The sequence below is a fragment of the Penaeus chinensis genome, chromosome 42 (genome assembly GCF_019202785.1).
Source record: "Penaeus chinensis breed Huanghai No. 1 chromosome 42, ASM1920278v2, whole genome shotgun sequence".
Taxonomy (NCBI): Eukaryota; Metazoa; Arthropoda; class Malacostraca; order Decapoda; family Penaeidae; genus Penaeus; species Penaeus chinensis.
Genome location: NC_061860.1, coordinates 6,417,278 through 6,437,277, shown reverse-complemented (window position 1 = coordinate 6,437,277; position 20,000 = coordinate 6,417,278). Strand labels below are relative to the sequence as shown.

Here is a 20,000-nt window from a genome sequence, read left to right as displayed (position 1 = left end):
AGAGAGAAGAGATATTGGGGAGATGCTGAGACTTCTTGAGAAGATGGGAGGGGAGCGGAGCGAAGTACAGCTTTGGAATAGGTAGAATGGTTAATGGTTTAAAAGCAAAATAAATGTGTTAGACATCTACTAAGGTCATGTAGCACTATAGAAAATGGTAGTGAAGGGTGGTCGAGTTAGTGATTAGTTGTCAAAGCTGGGCAAAGGAATTGACGAGTGAATGGGTTAAGGTCGGGTAAGGTAATGTAAAGGGGTTAGATCAAGTGAATGATGTATATGCGTTTGAGTAAGGAAAACAGGTTGTCAAAGCAGAAAGTGTGAGATTCTGTAAGGATGTTCGGGTCTGTGAGAATGGAACCCGTGAATATTCCAATGAATGATAGTTATTCTTTCGTTGATTTATGAGTGATAACGATTGCAGTACGTGTTGAAGAACTTGAAGGGGAAGGAGCTAGAGGGGGGAGGTGGTGTTGTATCAGGAGGGGTATTAGGAGGTGGTGGGTCTGGGGAAGGGGATAGTTGTGATATAAGGGATTCATGTGTGTATCCAGGAGGGAGTGGAAGGGATAGAGGGGATGGTGGGTGGGTTAATGTAGGGGGAGCTGGAGTAGGGGGGGTGGGCTGTGTTGGGAGGGGGTAGGAGGACTGAGTGTAGGGGGGATATGAGTAGGCGGAGGATGGATATTGGCAGTCACTTCGAGTGTGGAGGGAGCAAGACTTATGGAATTTGAAGGTGGATGAGGGGTTTCAGTGTTAGTTTGGGACTCAAGTAGATAGTTTTGAATATCTTCAAAAGTTTCTGTAGTGGAGTTGCTTGGGGAGTTTTGTGAGACAAAGGTTTTCTTGTGAAGGGGGGAAGAGAAAACTGGTGTCTGAAGAGTAAGGGCAAAGGAAGGTGGTGATTGTGGTAGGGGAAAAGGGGGTGGAATGTTTAGTCTGTCTGTTGCAGGTTGTGTAGGGAGGGAAAGGGGAAGGTGTTGGGGCTGTAGTAGAGATTTGAGTGTCTGGATTAAGGATGGAAAAGAATTTGACTGAGGAAGGTAGGAGGTAGAAGAGGGGAAGTTAGATGGAGGGAGGATAGGTTTAGGGGAGGGTGTAGGAGCTCGGGAGGTAGGGGAAGTGGCAGAGTGAGCAACATTACTGGAGTAGGGAGTAAGAGAAAAACCTCGTCGACGTGCTTCCTGTCTGGCTTCACGTAGAGTGAGTCCAAGTCTGAATCTGAGAGTTACTACCTCAGACTCAAATTTGTAGGTGGGGCAGCCTCTATAAAATACATTTTGGGGGTCACCACAGTTGGCACATGTGCGTGATTGTGCAGAGCAGTTTAATCAAGTATGGCCTGGCTGGACACATAGCGGGCATCTGGCTGTGGAACAGCAATGTTTGGCAAGATGTCCTAAACACCTACAATTTTGGCACTGACGAGGAGGAGGTTGATATGGTCGGATGTGAGGGGTTCTCCACCGATGTATACATTAAATGGTAGGTCATGTCTACGGAAAGTAATTTTGGCAATGTTAGTGGGGTTCTTACGATGACCTCTGGGAGGAATGGAGTAGCATTGTACTGATACCGCATCATAGTCTGTGAGACAGGTGAGTAAGTTTCCACAATCTGACCAATTTTTGTCATAGAGAGGGCAATTTGCTGGGGAGATAGAAACAGTTCTGGTGCAAATATTGAGGGTTGGATGGGGTTCTGCAGGGATGGGGTTACCATATAAATCAGTTACATTTGATAATGCTATAGCTTGGTTTTCAGATGTTACTGTGACGAGACAGGAACAGTCGGGTCGGCTATGGAAAGAGACTTTGCCTACTTGTTTTAGGAGACATTGCTGGAAGAGAAGGGTGTTGTCAGAGTAAGGAGCTGTGGGAGGGATCACAAGAAATCGGTCCCATTTGGCTGGGCTAAATAGAGTATTTAAGATTTTTGTAGAGATAGGGGTAGTAGAAGGACGGGGACGTGTGGAAGAAGGAGTAGTGTTGAGGAGGTAGTGTTATGGGGAGGTGGACAATAAGGCCGTAAAGTAGTAATAAGGGAGGATGGGGTAGTTGATGAAGAAGGTTGTGGGGGTAGAGGTGTTGAAGTTGAGCATGTTGGGAGAGTAGAAATGTCTCCTGGGGGTTGAGTGTTGACTAGGGTGGATGCTGTACTAGTAGGCATTGAGGAGGGAGTATAAGTTGTAGTGTTCCGAGCCGTGGACAAAGGAGAGCCTGGGGTCAGGGTCTTGGGAGAGTTTGAATTGGTGGGGCTATTTGATGAAGGGGCAAGCCTCATTGCCCCTAATAATGGTCTTCATTGTTGGCCATGGTAAGCCTGGAGTATGTTGGGGAGAGAAACGGTCCACCCCTTAGAGTCCCCTTGAGGGATAAGGGCTAGACAACTAAAGCAGGGGAATACCATGCCCATGGCTCCCTCAGGCCGTTCAGGACTGGCACAAAGTCAGCCTTTCATCCTTTCAGCACGGCTCTCACACCTCAGGAAGTGGATAGTAGAAGGGACAGGAGGGGAAAAAAAAAAAAAGACCATGCAAAATTTGTTGAGTCGAGGGCTGAGTCCCAAGGTTAGGGAGTTCCCCAGCATTGGGTCCCAGTCTCCGCCTCCTAAGCCCCCCCACGACAACAACGGGCAAGAGATTGGGGGGGTGAAGGGACAGAAACGAAAAAGTAGGAGGGGAAAAAAAAACATCCAAAATTAGATTTGAGCTTGTAGGCAGGGCAGCTCCTATAATTATGGGAGCCACCACAATTGGCACACATTGATTGAGCATGAACCAGGTTGGGCGCAGAGGGCAAAATTTGTTGAGTCGAGGGCTTGAGTCCCAAGGTTGGGGAGTTCCCCAGCATTGGGTCCCAGTCTCCGCCTCCTAAGCCCCCCCACGACAACAACGGGCAAGGGATTGGGGGGGGGTAGGGGAGATGGGATGGTTGATGAAGGTTGTGGGAGTAAAGGTGTTGAAATTGAGCATGTTGGGAGAGTAGAAATGTCTCCTGGGGGTTGGTTGTTGATTAGGGTTGATACTGTACTAGTATGCATTGATGATGGGGGAGTTGTTGCAGTGTTCGGAGCCGTGGTCAAAGGAGAGCTGGGATTGGGGCTATTTGATAAAGGGGCAAGCCTCATTGCCCCTAAGATTGGGGTTATGTCTTCATTATTGGCCATGATAAGCCTGGAGTATGTTGGGGAAAAAAAATAGTCCACCCCTCAGGGTCCCCTTGAGGGGTAAGGGCCAGGTATGGCAGGGGAATACCGTGCCCATGGTTCCCTCAGGCCGTTCAGGACTGACAAAGTCAGCCTTTCATCCTTTCAGCACGGCTCTCACACCTTAGGAGGTGGATAGTAGAAGGGATTGATGAAGAAACTGAAACGAAAAGTATGAGTGGGAAAAAAGACTGTGCAAAATTAGTTGAGTCGATGGCTGAGTCCCAAGGTTGTGGAGTTCCCCATCATTGGGTCTCAGTCTTCGTCTCCTAAGCCCCCCCACGACAACAACAGGCAAAGGATTGGGGGGGGGGGGGTGTTGATTAGGGTGAATACTGTACTAGTCGGCATTGAGGAGGGGGTTTTCGTTGTAGTGTTCAGAGCCGTGGTCAAAGGAGAGCCTGGGGTCAGGGAATCGGGTGAGTTTGAATTAGTGGAGCTATTTGATGAAGAGGAAAGCCTCATTGCCTCTAATAATGGTATGGTTAATGGTTAAAAGCAAAATAAATGTGCTATCTAATAATGGTACAAAATCTTCATTGTTGGCCATGATAAGCCTGGGGTATGTTGGGGAGAGAAACGGTCCACCCCTCAGGATCCCCTTGAGGGGTAAGGGCTAGACAACTAAAGCAGGGGAATACCGTGCCCATGGCTCCCTCAGGCCGTTCAGGACTGGCACAAAGTCAGCCTTTCATCCTTTCAGCACGGCTCTCACACCTCAGGAAGGGACAGGAGGGAAAAAAAAAAAAAAGACCATGCAAAATTTGTTGAGTCGAGGGCTGAGTCCCAAGGTTAGGGAGTTCCCCAGCATTGGGTCCCAGTCTCCGCCTCCTAAGCCCCCCCACGACAACAACGGGCAAGGGATTGGGGGGGTGAAGGGACAGAAACGAAAAAGTAGGAGGGGAAAAAAAAAACATCCAAAATTAGATTTGAGCTTGTAGGCAGGGCAGCTCCTATAATTATGGGAGCCACCACAATTGGCACACATTGATTGAGCATGAACCAGGTTGGGCGCAGAGGGCTGTGTTTGGCTTGGAGTAACAGTGTTTGGCTTGGTGGCCTAAATACCAATATTTCTGACATTGACGGGGAAGAAGTCGGCATGGTTGGACAGAGCATTACACTCCTCCAATATGAGCTTCATGGGCGAGTTCATGTCTACGGAAGCTAATCTTGGCAATATTTGTGTAAGACTTATGTTGGCCTCTGGGAAGAATAGTGTAACACTGGACTGCCACTGCATTATCATTGACGAGGTATGCGAGCATGTCATTTTCACAGTCTGACCAGTCCTTATAGAGAGGATAGTCAGTTAGAGAGACGGAAACAGTTCTAGTACAAGTATTATGGGAGGAGTGAGGTTGGGCAGGAATAGGTTTACCAGTGAGGTCAATCGGGGTAGATAGTACACGAGCTTTAGACTCGGATGTAACTGTGACAAGATGTAAACGATTGAACGACTGCAAAAGGAAACTTGTCTACTTGTCTACTTGTATTTTGAGATACTATTGGAAGAGAAAGGTATTGTCAGAATATGGGGCTGTAGGGGGAGTCACAAAGAATTGATCCCATTTGGCTGGGCCAAAAAGGGTAATCAAAACAGTAGCAGGACGTGAGCAGGAGAAGACGGGGTGGTATGGAGAGAAGTAGTACTGTTTAGAGGAAGACCATAAGGAATAGTAGTAGTAATAAGAGGGTTGGGGTAGACAGTAAAAAAGACTGTGCTGTAGAAGATGGAGTGAAAGATGTTCTAAAGGTAGAGTAATTATCCATTTGGGATGGATAGAGTTGACAGCAAACATCAAGGAGGGGGTATTAGTATCAGTCAGAGCCATGGTCAAAGGAGAGGCAGGGGTCGGGAAACCAATTAAATAAAATTTAGATAAGCTAGTAGATGAAGGGGCAAGCCTTAACACCACTAATAAGGGTAAAACATCTTCATTATTGGCCATGGCAAGCCTGAAATGAATGGGGAGAGGAAAAGGTCTATCCCTCAGGGTCCCCATTAAGGATAAGGGCTAGATAATTAACCTAGGGAATACCATACCCATGGCTCCCGGAGACCATTCATGACTGACACAAAGCAAACCTTTCATCCTTTCAGCATAGCTCTCACATCTTAGGAAATGTACATAAGGGGATGATGAAGAAGAGAAGGAAAGTATAGGGGGAGAAGAAAAGGCCGTGTAAAATTAGTTGTGGCAAGGGGCGAGGTCCAAGGTAGGCGTGATCTCCTACATTGGCCTCAGTCTCTGTCTCCTAAGCCTCTCCATGACAACAACGAGCAAGGGATTAGGGGGAAGGAAAGGGAAAGAAAAGACCGTGCAAAATTTGTTAAGGCAAAGGCTGAGAGGCCCAAGGTCTCCGTCTCCTAAGACCCTCCTCACGACAAGCAAGAGATTTGTGGGGGGAGTATATCTGAAAGCAGTTTATGACTATGCACTTATGCTATTTTTAGGTCTTGCGTTTGGCTTGTAAATTTTTTTTTTTTTTTTTTTTTTTTTTTTGCAGGAAAATAATGGATAAAACTTTTATTCCCAACGAATATGCTTTGCTATGCTGTTATTTTTGAAGTTATGTAATTGTTGTGATGTTCTGTGTTATTTTTTTTTTTTTTTTTTTTTTTTTTTTCCAATTGGACATGACACTTCTTTCTCTCCTTTGCCTTTTTTGGAGATATTTCTCACTCGTATACTATCTTGAAGTTTTAAAGTTAGCACAGCTGTTAATGTTAAAAAAAAGGAACCATAATCTTGTGTATGCTATGACTGCTGGCAGAAAAAGAGGTACATTGAAAATTACATTCTCAGGCTCTGTGGATCAACCACCACAGGCCTTGTCTTCTTTTTCGTCTTCTATTAATTTGGTAGTATTTTGTCTAATTTGAATTTTGCTGCATATAATTAGTAACACAACTAAACATCCGTATATGTGGACTGCATTTGTTTTTCTCGCAGACTGGCAAATATAGTACATACATAAATACATGTACCATGTTTTGAGGCATACAAAACATGCTTTCTGCTCTGACCCTTCAAAGATATGGTAGCTGGCATGAGTGATTTTTATTAAGGAAAAGGGTTTAAAAATAATAAAGTAGTAAGGTATAGTCAGCAAATAACTAATAATGATAGTAATAATAACAACAATTGTATTGATAATAATTATAATAATAAATGAATAATGATAATCCCTAATTAATAAGGTACAGCAAAAAATAAAAACACCAAATGGGGGTCAGACCAAAACCAGAATGATTGAACACTGGCAAGATAATAACAAAAAGAAAACCAGTTATTGGACAATAAGTGAACATGTGCAATTACCTGGAAAAATTCATCCAAAGGTTTAAACTTTACTACCACCACTTCAAAGCAATAGAAAAATTTATTAATTTATCATACACATTCCATTTTGCAATATCAATTTGACACAATTTGCAATAACATATTACAGTAACTGCTCTTAACTTTAACAACTTTTACCATGACTTCTCTTGAGGTCTGAATTAATAGCTAAGCACAATAGCAACCAAGATGCCTAAATAACAAAAATATTCATACAGACTTACGTGCAACTTAGAAACATCCGAATAGTCACGGAGCTGCTGCAATTATGCAGCTTGAAGCTTAGTAAGACCTTCTACATGTTAATATTCCAAACAGTGAAATCTTTGTACAGAAAGGCTGTCTTGCATTTGCTTAGGTATCAACAAGTTTGCATCTGAATAGTTTCTGAATTACTCTTGTTAAAGGGTATAGTCTACACCATTCTGTATATTTTTATTATCTAAAAATCTGGATGACAAATTCAACCAATATAAAACATCAATATCACAAGTTAATAATGCTCAATAAGTCACCATGCTTATCTGTGCAATACAGGTGTACAGGAATAACAGTTATGCAAGTTGCAATTATTTAAAAACTCTGCTATGTATATGAAATAAAGCATTAATCTTTCTCTTTTTTTCCTGGTTGGAGGTTCGTCTCTTCAGGAGAATTTGCAGTTTACAAGTTCCCAGAAAAAACTAATAACATAACAAAAGCCTTTAATAAACCACAGGAACCTAAGTTATAGGTTATTTAAATACGACAGAGTATATCCTTTACCTTTCACCAACATTGTGGGGCTTCCTTGAATTGAAATGACAAAAAACAATGACTGACTTTCGAATGTCTGTCACACACATGCACGCACGTACTCACTCACTAACACAGATGCACACACACACACACAAACATGCACTCACTCATTCGCTTGCACACATGCACTCACTCGCATCCACACAACACACTATAGAAAAATATATTTTCTAATATCTAATTAAGTAAAACCAAAAGTCTGCTACAAATCACTTCTTTTTTTATAATTGGATTCTCAAAATTCAAACAGAGCGTAACTGAAAATCAAACAACTTTTCTATTCTTATTGAAACAACTTTTACAATTCACACATTATACCTAACAAGTCTTAACAATCAGTAACAGTATTCACAAAGTCAGTCATAGCATTTCATCCTCTGTCAATAAAATGCATTCCAATTCTCCCATTGAAAAAGAGAAAAACTAAAAGCAAAATTTTAAAAACAAAGAGAAAAAATAAATAAATAAATAAAAATACACATAAATGTGGCTGTAATGGCAGTTATGGAAAAAAAAAAAAAAAAAAAGGAATTTTAACAAAGGAAAAAGCCTGAAATGACACAAAAATCTGTATATGCTGTTTCTATAAGCATTATGCCTTCATTTTTTCATGGGGTTGGGGTGGGAGCAAGTTTGCATACATTATCACCATTGGAAAATGAAGAGAAGGATCAAGAGAGAGAGAGAGAAAGAAAAGAATGAGAGAGAGAGAGAGAGAGAGAGAGAGAGAGAGAGAGAGAGAGAGAGAGAGAGAGAGAGAGAGAGAGAGAGAGAGAGAGAGAGAGAGAGATAGAATGAGAGAGAGATATAATGAGAGAGAGAGAGAGAGAGAGAGAGATAGAATGAGAGAGAGAGAGAGAGAGAGAGAGATAGAATGAGAGAGAGAGAGAGAGAGAGAGATAGAATGAGAGAGAGAGAGAGAGAGAGAGAGATAGAATGAGAGAGAGAGAGAGAGAGAGAGAGAGAGAGATAGAATGAGAGAGAGAGAGAGAGAGAGAGAGATAGAATGAGAGAGAGAGAGAGAGAGAGAGAGATAGAATGAGAGAGAGAGAGAGAGAGAGAGATAGAATGAGAGAGAGAGAGAGAGAGAGAGAGATAGAATGAGAGAGAGAGAGAGAGAGAGAGAGATAGAATGAGAGAGAGAGAGAGAGAGAGAGAGATAGAATGAGAGAGAGAGAGAGAGAGAGAGAGATAGAATGAGAGAGAGAGAGAGAGAGAGAGAGATAGAATGAGAGAGAGAGAGAGAGAGAGAGAGAGAGAGAGAGAGAGAGAGAGAGAGAGAGAGAGAGAGAGAGAGAGAGAGAGAGAGAGAGAGAGAGAGAGAGCTGACTTTTTGAGCATGTATCTGAATTCTATCATTTCAAACATGTTAGCTGAAACATGATGCAATTCTGAGTGGGTAACAAGGAAATCATAATAACGACAAAAATAAATATAATAATGGAAAAAAAAAAAAAACGATCAATAATAACAATTATAATATCAACAATAATAATATTGAGTTACAGTAATAATAATAATAATAATAAAATAAAATGACCAGTAACAGGAGACCGTGTTTTACGTTATCAGGCAACTGCTTAAGAGCCATTTACCCACTCACAGATGAAAATACAAGAATCTCTAAATAGATCTGTGTACCTAAACTTACAAATAAGAAAAAATATGTTAGAGCAATCTAAACGCACAGAGAGAAAAAAAAAAAAGTAATATCACTCGTGTTTTTTACGTCAGACTCATTAACTGTCCGACTCTGAAGCGATCTAACTGAAAGGAAACGAAAACCTGAAGCCTTTATGCCCACCGACTATTCATTGGCGTGACCGCGTGTGGAACCCTAGAGCAGTGATACAAAGGTACTTTAATTGCTTCGTGTCAACGGAAAAAAGGAAATGTTTCATTATGTCCAACTACTGACGAGTTTATCAAACGTTCGGAACGGGATGTGCGAGAACCAAAAACTACCGATACTGGTTTATTATTTCCTTTCAGTTAGAATCTTATTTTTATCCTCTTTTTTCGCTTTTTTTTTTCTCTTCTTTTTTTTTTTTTTTTTCTTATTGATAATCATCATCAATCTCTTTGTCACCGTTATCATTACAGCGTAATTCATATATCACAAATTAGGCTCATTAAACAAACCCATTAACTGCCTTGATATGACTGAAAGCCATCTGCAAATATTTCCTTAAAAAAATAAAAATAAAATAAAATAATAAATAAAATCAACAATAAATAAAATGACAGTTACACTAAAACATAAAGCAAATCAACACAAACAGGAAAAAAGAAAGAAAAAAAAAAATCTATACATAATAATAATAATAATAGAGCGGTACAAGACTAACTGGCATACGTGAATACTTTTTTCTTATATATTTTCTCCTATTTGTTTTTCCTACAGACTCCCTAATCTAGTGCTCCTTGTTGGCTGAGGGGGAGGAAGAGCTTGGTCCGTAGCCCCGACCCTCGCACTTTAAATATATATGCCGCCAGTATCACAATTGTCACAACAAGCTATCATGTGAAAGGACGTAAATTAGACATAAAAAAAAAAAAAAAAGGTATGAAATCAAACAAAAGGAATAAATAAAAAAAAAATAAAGAAATTTTAAAAACTAAAAGCAAGAGGGGTTGTCCAAGAGGAAACTGGTGTGATGAGATACCAAGACTATCTGAGAGAATAGGAGTTCGCTAGTATAACCACAGAAAAAAAAAAAAAAATGACGACGACGAAATGAGAAAAAGAAAAAGAAAAATTGATCATAATAATAATAAAAAAAAGAAAAGAAAAGAAAAGAAAAGGGAAAAAAGACGAGTAAAACATAAAACGGAAATAAACTACACTTAGATCTCAGACTGCCGCAGCCTCCGCTTGCCCTCGCCTCTCACCTTCCTTCAGCACATCAGTTCCGACTGACATCCATGGGTGAGGGGGGTGCGAGGGGGTGCGGGGAGGGGGGCAGCTGGGGGGCGGGCACGGGGGGAGGGGGAGGAGGGGGATGGCTGGGCGGCAAGGAATTGGTCGCTCCTGTGGAGGAGGAGGAGGAGGAGGACCCTGAGGGCGCCGCTGGGGGGTGGTGAGGGCCGGGGGGTGTGGCCAGCAGTGTGGAGCTGGTGGGGGGCGGAGCGATGGGCTTGACGAAGCGCTCCTGGGAGGTGCGGGTCCCGTGTCTCTGGAACTACGGAAGGGAGAGAGAAACGGAACCACCTTTAGTCGGGCTGCCTTGGGTTTAAGTACTAGTTACCAGAATTTTCTACCTTTATATTTGTATTATAGACATGCGTATGTGTGTGTTTTGTGTTTTTTGTGTGTGTGTGTGTGTGTGTGTGTGTGTGTGTGTGTGTGTGTGTGTGTGTGTGTGTGTGTGTGTGTGTGTGTGTGTGTGTGTTTGTGTGTGTGTTTGTGTACATGTGTTTTTGGTGCATGTGAGTGTGAGTATGAGTATGAGTATGAGTATGAGTATGAGTATGAGTATGAGTGTGAGTGTGAGTGTGAGTGTGAGTGTGAGTGTGTGTGTGTGTGTGTGTACATGTGTTTTTGGTGCATGCCTGTGTGATGGTATTATATACAAGGTATATCACAGATAAATGTAAGTAGAACAGAAAACAGATTATATTTACCCTTATGTAAAAAAAAAAAAAAAAAAAAAAAAAATCATATCTGCTATTATCATGAGATCAAAATTACAAATATCAATCTACTTCTGTGAAAACACAAAGAAAAGAAAATTTAGAAAAAATAAAATTATTAGCAAAATGGAAAACTAGGGAGGAAGCCAAGATTATGACATGATCACAGTTATTTCCATAAAAAGAAAAAGACCAAGAAAGCAAAATGACCCTAAGGCACAAACCAACCACCAACATAGTACACACTTGAAGTACAACTTTTGAAAAATGAACATTCCCTTTAAACACATATCTATGCTTGAGATATTCTTCCCTCAAAAATTGTATTCAAGAGTCTTGCAAAATTCTATTTCTCAAGAACCATTTGCTCTTTTCACTAAAACCACAGGGACAATGTTCCCTTCACTCCCTTGTCTCTGACATATTAATAACACCAAAAGCACGAGTTCAAAAAAATTCTTGGGCTTGAGAACTACAGCTGTCAAAGCCATAAAACTCTACACCTATAAAGTGCGCATGAGAGAGAGCAGACTCCACTAATAGGGTACATGCAGTTGCCCTCTAGAATCTGGGCCCAGCCAAGCCCTGGCAGGTTACAGATGTCATCTGCCAGCATTTAGGTTAAAAACGATCTCACTCTATACTTTCCAATGGCTCTGAAATAAGCTCACCTTCCTTTACTACTCAAAAGAAAGAATGAAGTAATAATAATAATAGCATAGAATGCTAAAACACATGCTATCTCTATCTATAAAACATACGAAAACCATCTAACAATGTATAACTATGCATTAATATACTAATAAAAACAACCCAAGTTAATATTTCCATAAAGTTATAGTCACATGTACTGGTTCTATCTACTTGAAAAAATATACTTCTCAAAACTATGTTCCATAATCAACTGCAATTCATCAACACTGTCCTACACTGTCAAAATACGTCAATGCCTTTACTCTCTCTCCCTTCTTGTTGACCCCAAGCTTCTTAGGAGGTATGTGAACCAAATTGATATTTGAAATGAAGGCAAAATGCTGCCAAATAATGCTTTCAATTTTTTTTTTTTTATGTTTTCTATATACTCTCTTTCTCTTTCTCCCTCACTCTTCTTTTAATGCCTTTCATTGGCTGGTTTAAAAAGATGCAATATATTCAAGTCATATACCCTATTACAAAATCTCTGTTTATAAATGTTTATAGATACCTTTTAACTAGTACATTTTGACTAGTTAAGAGAGGATGTAACACTTGCAGTAAAATAGTATTTCCAAACATGAGCTTATATGTTCATCTACTATCAAGGAATGATTCCCGATAAACATTTTGTTGTGTGAGAAGATTTAAAGATTTAAGATGTGACTTGGGCTTTCCTTTCTTAACAATAGTTGTTGGAAGATTGATGATTACATCAGTACCTTATCTGCCAGGCCACACCAATAGCTGTCATAACTAACAAACTCATGACAGGTATGACTATAGGAGCCAGTGACACCAAGAGAATTCTGATACTGTCATTGAGGGGTTATCTTGACTTGTGTAAAACTTTCATTCATGAAGGAAATCTAAGGGATGTAAGCACATCAAATCTTTAAAATGTCATACTTCTGGTTAACAAATTTTGTATTTACTTACACAAAATCTGAAATCATCTGGATTATTTACAACTAACAGGGTATATTGATTTTAATAATAGCTGCCACAGAAACTTTTTCATCATAGCAAACGAGAAGCACTTATGAAATCATGAGAAAACATTTCTGAAACCTTGATGTCACACATATGTAATATGGTAAGATTCCATGATCTTTGGGGAATTTCAAAAATCTGTTTGGTTTTTGTCTACCAATATCATATGACTATTCACAGCAATAAACTAAGACAAAAACATTGAGTATTAAGAACACCATGTGATTTAAAGTATTGTCTTGCCAAACGATATCATAATGCCACAATTTTTTCTTCTTTTTCAAATATGAAGCTGGCATTATGAATATCTATTAATCCTGAATGTATTAAATTTCAATCACTCTTTTTTTCAACATTACTTCTTTTCTCTGAATACTTAGAGAACTCCCACTGTATTCAGAATTGACGATGTAGACAGTTTTCCGGAAAAAGTCAAAAGCACCATACCTCAATCTTATCACTTCCCTAACTGCTTGGGACACACAATCAGAGAGATAGATACTCGATAGTAAGGAAGAGACACAACCTAGCTAAACGAACTGCATTCACTGCGACAAACGTGGAAAAGGTACGAATGAGAATGACTATCTCCCCTTGCTGAAGATACTCACTCTCACTCACACAAATCTACACGCCCAACTCTTTACTCTTACTCTACCGCTACATTTTTTTCTCTTTCTTGCCCCATCACAAAACCCTGGACTTACTGCAGGTGAGATTACAGGTGGGGGAGGTGGTGAAGTGGAGGGCAGGTAGGAGGGCGGGGGTGCTGTGGGCGGTGGGTGGTGGAGGATCACCTGGCCGCAGTGGGGGCAGCGGCCCATGGGGCTTGGGGGGGAGAACAGGTCTCTGCCGCCACTGTAGCTGGATAGACCTGTGGGGGGAGAGAGACGAGAGATAAATAACCCGGGAGGGGAGGGGGGGTTAATGCAATTGATATCAATTCTGTTATTCTTGTTATAGATGTTATGATTATCAAATTGTTATTTGAATATTGGTAACGTTTAACCCAATGGCGACGGGTCACGGCTATCGCCGTCATAACAATACGCACGATGTGAGGCGTGCGGCTGTCCGCAGCGGCGCCGCGCCAAAACGCCCCGAGGCAATGATTCGGCTTGATGGACCGATATCACGCGCTCAGAGTCGGCGCGCTGCCGCCGTTCGCCAGAGCGTAGAGTTTTTTTTAATTTGCTATACCCGGCGCCAATTGGTTAAGACAATGAAATAATACAAAAGACCTTTTTCAAAAGTCAAGGAGAAGGGTAAAGAGGTAAGATAGGTAGGATTGATAAATGACACTTGTAGAGCCAACTATGTTTAAATACAATAAATAAACTTTTATTACAGTCGGGATGGCATGTATTTTTGCCATCCATACCAATCTCAAATATATGCTGCAGACAATCGAAACAGAAGAAAGTCTTTATCCAGGGTTAGAAAATATCAAAATATACTACATCACGGTGATTGGCAATAAAAGTGCAATAATTATGCTGTATACAGAACAACGAAATTGATCGCATGAAGTCTAAGTTCTAGCAAATACAAAGCAGTTATTGAAAAATGACATTATAATAATGCCAACATTATTAAGGCCCTCTTTACTAAAATTCAAGGCAATGAGTAGCTTGCATCTAAATACCATATAGGGAATGAGAAAATTTTGTGATAAACCTATATACCTACCCCCTCCCCCCCACTTCCAAGGCTTCATTATTAAGAGAGAAATAGAACACAGAATTACTTCAGTTGTGGGGTCTGACTTTGCATGTTTAACTCTCCTAACAGTGCTTCTAAATTTGTACATCAAGCTTTCTACTATTTATTTTATTTTTAGACCTGATACTAATCCCAGAACCACTGTTTATAACAGCAATTATATGTTTTTAGAAACTCAAACTGTCATCTATATATTTGGCCATTCAATTAATACTTCCTATGAATTTCACAAAATTAGATGCACTTGTTGGCTGCAAGTTATGTAAAGCAAAAATTCAACCACCAAATATGGCATTAAATCTATTATTTATAAGTCTGCACAAAACAATTACCTATCCTTCCCTTTCCTATACCCGGGTCATCAGCCAAGGTCAGTTGGTGTTAATGTCTGAGGTGAGGGCAGCTGTTTCTTAGCCAACAGACATAACAGAACCAAATTCACTACATTGCTCTCGAAGGAGTACTTTACCTTACTCATAAGATTTGATTAGCAATCAAGAAGTTTGAGAATATATTTAACAAAGACAACGTCTACAAAACCAACAACAAAAATAATGATTATGCCCAGCCAGGGCTCTTGCCATAAATCAAATATCACAGGGGTCTTAAAACTGGACCCCCTTCACACACCACCCCATGACCCACCTGGGGAGAGTGGCCTGGAGGAGCTAGGTGAGGGGTTGTAGGGCACAGGGCTAGAGAGAGTGCGGTGCCGCTGTGACGCCACCTCGTTGTAGTGCCGTTCCTCCTCCATTTCCAGGCTGGATTCTGACTCGGAGAGGTGGCGGCAGAGGGCCTCCCGCCGCTCAATCTCCATCTGGAGCTTCCTCTGCAGCCGGAGGTTTTCCTCTCGGATCAGCCGCTCCTCATTTGCATATTGCTGGGTTGTGCGGTTGTCTGTGTGGGGAAGAGGTAGTCATCTTTTATGTTGGAATACATAGCTGATTTGATGTGCAAGACTGCTAAGTGTGGGTAACCACTAGCTGCAGCTTCATTTTTGTTGTGGACAGGTGAATGTATTGAGATTCAGCTATTTTTTTACCTATCTGAAGATGGCAAACCTTAAAATCTGGGTAGGCTGCATCCTCAGTTTTTGTACACTCTGCTCACATGCTAGAAATCTAGGACTGCAAGAACAACCTCTACCTGTATATAGGACTGAAATCTACCTGTGTGGCAACTTCCTCATTCTATTACTGACTACATGAATATAATCCACACAATGCCATTCCTGACTGAAGATACAAAGTCAATGCTATAGTCACCAGGTCTTACTGTAATTCCTTATCCTCCAGGTTGTTATAGATATACAGTGATAATACTTAGAAGTAGACAGAGACTGCTACATCATGTCACTAGGTGATATGAAATATTGAATATGCAACAATTTGGATATGTAACAACTTCATCTTATTTATGAAAAAAAAACTAAATAAATAAATATTTATGTCTAACAATAATAATGTGTGGTTGTGTGGAGGTGCACTTGCGTTCGAATTTGAATCATTTGACGGACACTATTAAAAAAAATATATATATAACAAACAAATAAATAAAAATTAAAATAGAGGGGTAAATTATTCACTAAAAAATATGTACCCAATCGATCATTTGCCTTCCCCAACCCCACAAGCAACGCCTCATACTAACGTTCTTCCTGGGCACTTGTGAGCTGCTCCCTAAAACGGGTGACCTCGTTGCGAAGGTGTTGGATGTGCGACGAGAGGTTATTGGCCCTGTCTCCTTGGTTGAAATCTGCAGGCGAAGGGGGGTTGGAAATGGGCTGTTCCAATTTGCCCTGAAGCATCCTGGAGGGAGAGGGGAGAGGGAGGGAGGGAGGGAGAGAAAACAGGGTATTAGTAAGTGGGCAGGGAGAGTGTGTGCGTGTGTGTGTGTGTGTGTGGGGGGGGGTTTAAGTGTCTTGTCAAGTTCTTCTCTGTGTAGGCTAGGCTGGCCTTGTGAACTTATCACTCTTTCTAATCATTACCACATTTCACAAATAAATGACTTTTTATGGTACAATTATACCTTCTGCCAACTTCTGAGCTTTTCATTACATTCTCTTTACATTTTTCTAGTCAATGACATGCTTAAAATTCAAAATAGTGACATGAGGGAAGGGAGGATCAAAAAGAAGAAAAAGAAGAAAAAAAAGAAGAAGGAGAAGAAGAAGAAGAAGAAGAAGAAGAAGAAGAAGAAGAAGAAGAAAAAGAAGGCGAAAAAGAAGGCGAAAAAGAAGGCGAAGAAGAAGATGAAGATGAAGATGAAGATGATGAAGAAGAAGAAGAAGAAGAAGAAGAAAAAGAAGAAGAAAAAGAAAAAGAAAAAGAAAAAAAAGAAGAAAAAGAAAAAACTTCATAAACTTCTAAGCACGCAAATTCCCTTATGGTGGCAGTAAACTTCCATGAGGTAAGTGCTATACAACTAACCTTTTCTCAGCTTCCAGCTTGTCCATTCTCTTCCATAACTTGTTGACTAATGCTTCCTGTTCTTGCTCTAAGGTATTCTCTAATTCAATCTATGTACAGGAAGCAAGAGAGAGGGAGAGAAGATAAATAATAAACACAAACTTGTTTATGCACACATTCTCTCACATATTTCTGAAGGCATGAACTGAAATTAATGACAATATTATCTAAAAGTTCTATTATATAAAAAGAATGAGTTAAATATGGTAAAAAAAAAAAAAAAAAAAGAAAAAGAAATGCGTATATAATACTGTGCATAAAGTAATTACACACACACACACACACACACACACACACACACACACACACACACACACACACACACACACACACACACACACACACACACACACACACACACACACACACACAAGTATACGTATACATATACGTATACGTATACGTATACATATACGTATACATATACGTATACATATACGTATACATATACGTATACATATAAGTATACATATACGTATACATATACGTATACATATACGTATACATATACATATACATATACATACACACACACACACACATATATATATATATATATATATATACACATATATATATACATACACACATACACACACACACACATACACACATACACACATACACACACATATATATATTCAATATGATCTATGCAATGTCATATTTGCATTTAGTACAATTCTTTCTAAATAAATTTATATAGCACTGAATTAAAACAATTTTTGTTCTCTGGGAAATTAAAACTCAAAAGAATGACTACTTTCAGACAACATTATTTCTCATCCAAGTCCATTTTCTAGAATTGAGTAATATAACAAAAAAAAAGCAAAATTGCCTACTATCTATTTTTCTTTACCTTAAAATCTCAATTTTTTACTCATATGATATATAAGTTTAGCCTAATTAAGAATTACAACACTCATTTCCTATTGGTTTCCAGTGACCCCAATCAAAATAGTCAGCGGTGAACTTTAAGGTTTGATACTACACCTGAAGAGCAAGCTCAGACACCCACACACATCCCTATCTTACTGGCAATCAGCATCTACGAAACTAAGTAGCAGCAAGAATGAACTAGTAAACTAGTTGTCGGGTTCGAGAACTGGGTGTTGTTGATGAGACGTGAGGTGAGGTGTACATACTTCAGGGAAAATCTAATAGTAGACACATCCACACTAAGTGCAGATAAACACTCACACAATCACACAAGCATATGACACTGGCCCTCAGCCCAGGAACACTATCAAGATCATTTACTCTGGCAGTCCTTCACTTCTTCACTCACCCGCACACAAAGGTAAGTATGAACGTATAAAAACATACACACACACACACACACACACACACACACACACACACACACACACACACACACACACACACACACACACACACACACACACACACACACACAAAACCATTTCTGACACCTCATTTGATGAAATTTATTGAGAGGTTGCAAAGATATAGTATTCAGGTTTCACCCCACAATTCAAGGCACTAACTGTCGCACATCAAGAGTTTCACTTTTACCCACACTCAGCCTTAAAAAGATATTGAAGACTGTGTGTCCTGATACTTTTGGCTTAATCTATTTCTCTACAAACCTTCTCTCTACGAAGTGTTTCTAAGTCATTCTGTTTAGCTGCGGTTTCTGTTTCTAGCTTCTCAATCTTACGCATAAGCTTGTTTACAAGGCACTCTTGTTCCTGCTCCAGTGTCTGCTCCAGCTCCACCTTCTCCTGACGCAACTGGGAGAGAGAGAGAGAAGACAGGATTAGTATTGCAAGCGGTTGCCAACACCAGCCAGATATCATTACAAATAAAACATAAAATCATCTTCTCTTGGTGTAGCTGAGGGGGGCGTAAGAGACCAAAAAGTATCTATGATTCACAAGAGGGGAAAAAAATGGTTTTAATAGTGAAGACAAATTGACATATTGCAAATACCCAAGCAACTCTACCTTCTCCTCCTGCAGCTGAGAAGAAAGATTAGATAAAGACTTAAATTAGAGCAAATCTTTAATTAAAGCTCTGAGCATTTCCTATTTCATGATTTAGAAGAGAGAAAAAAAATGACACAATAATGAAACTGAACATACATACATATCCACAAAAAAAAACTAGAAGGGTACTGCAATCTCTCTGAGCTATTTTAAAACACTCTGACATACATCTCCCTTTCTACGAAAAATGCTTTGTCATTTAATTAGTTCTCTTGATGGAGAATGATACTGACAGGACTTAAAAAAAGACAAGCAGATAAAGGCAAAACATACTAGTATAGAAAAAATAAAACAAATTAAATACACTACTGTGTTCTACCTGCAATTCAAAGTCTTCCTTGTTAGCATAAACTTAAAAGTGGCAGAATCTTGCATAGCAACTGTATATGCAACGGACCTAAATTAAAACTCTGAGACAAGCACCACGGACAAGGAAAGTATAAAAGGAAGGAAAATGCAGCGTTCTCCTCACCTTTCTAATAGGCTATTGACATCAGGTGGGGGTCTATGTATGCCACCTCCACTGTGATTTTCCTTTATAATAATAATTTTCATTCACCAGGAAGTCGATTACTAATCACACCTGCTTACCCTATTCCTTGAAAATTGATCTTTATCGCTAATGGCATTGCTAATGAAGTTGAAATTATAACAATAATGTCAATAAAAATTAACAGTAATGTTAATAAAGATAGATTTAATATCAGAAATAAGGCCTTCTCCCTAAAAAGTCAAAGAATATGGTAAACAGGTCGGGTCAGCTACACCTAGCCATCTAGCCCTTGGAGAATAAGCACTTATGTGGGGAGGAAATTGACTAAACAGAACTACAGTGCACAGACTATATACCCAAGTGACATGGGGATATGACAGACAGAGTGAGATTAGAGAGGGGTAGGGGGAGGGGAGAGAGGGAAAGATATATAAATTTATATATATACATATATATATACATACATACATATATGTGTGTATGTCTGTGTGTATGTGTGTGTGTGTGTGTGTGTGTGTGTGTGTGTGTGTGTGTGTGTGTGTGTGTGTGTGTGTGTGTGCGTGTGCGTGTGCGTGTGCGTGTGCGTGTGCGTGTGCGTGTGCGTGTGCGTGTGCGTGTGCGTGTGCGTGTGCGTGTGCGT

The 20,000-nt window shown here is 40.0% G+C and overlaps 1 protein-coding gene across 1 annotated transcript in view; it reads right to left on the bottom strand.

Moving 5' to 3' along the window:
• Positions 1-9,345: 9,345 nt before the first annotated feature.
• The window catches only part of LOC125048044 (coiled-coil domain-containing protein 6-like), a 21,875-nt gene continuing 11,220 nt past the window's right edge, over positions 9,346-20,000 (bottom strand). The window contains exons 3-8 of the mRNA XM_047646670.1: positions 18,469-18,612; positions 16,820-16,908; positions 16,041-16,198; positions 15,036-15,287; positions 13,376-13,542; positions 9,346-10,531 (exon numbers count right to left, since the gene is read on the bottom strand). Coding sequence (XP_047502626.1) covers positions 10,256-10,531; positions 13,376-13,542; positions 15,036-15,287; positions 16,041-16,198; positions 16,820-16,908; positions 18,469-18,612 — 1,086 coding nt within the window. The 3' untranslated portion in view covers positions 9,346-10,255. The remainder of the gene's footprint in view (positions 10,532-13,375; positions 13,543-15,035; positions 15,288-16,040; positions 16,199-16,819; positions 16,909-18,468; positions 18,613-20,000) is intronic.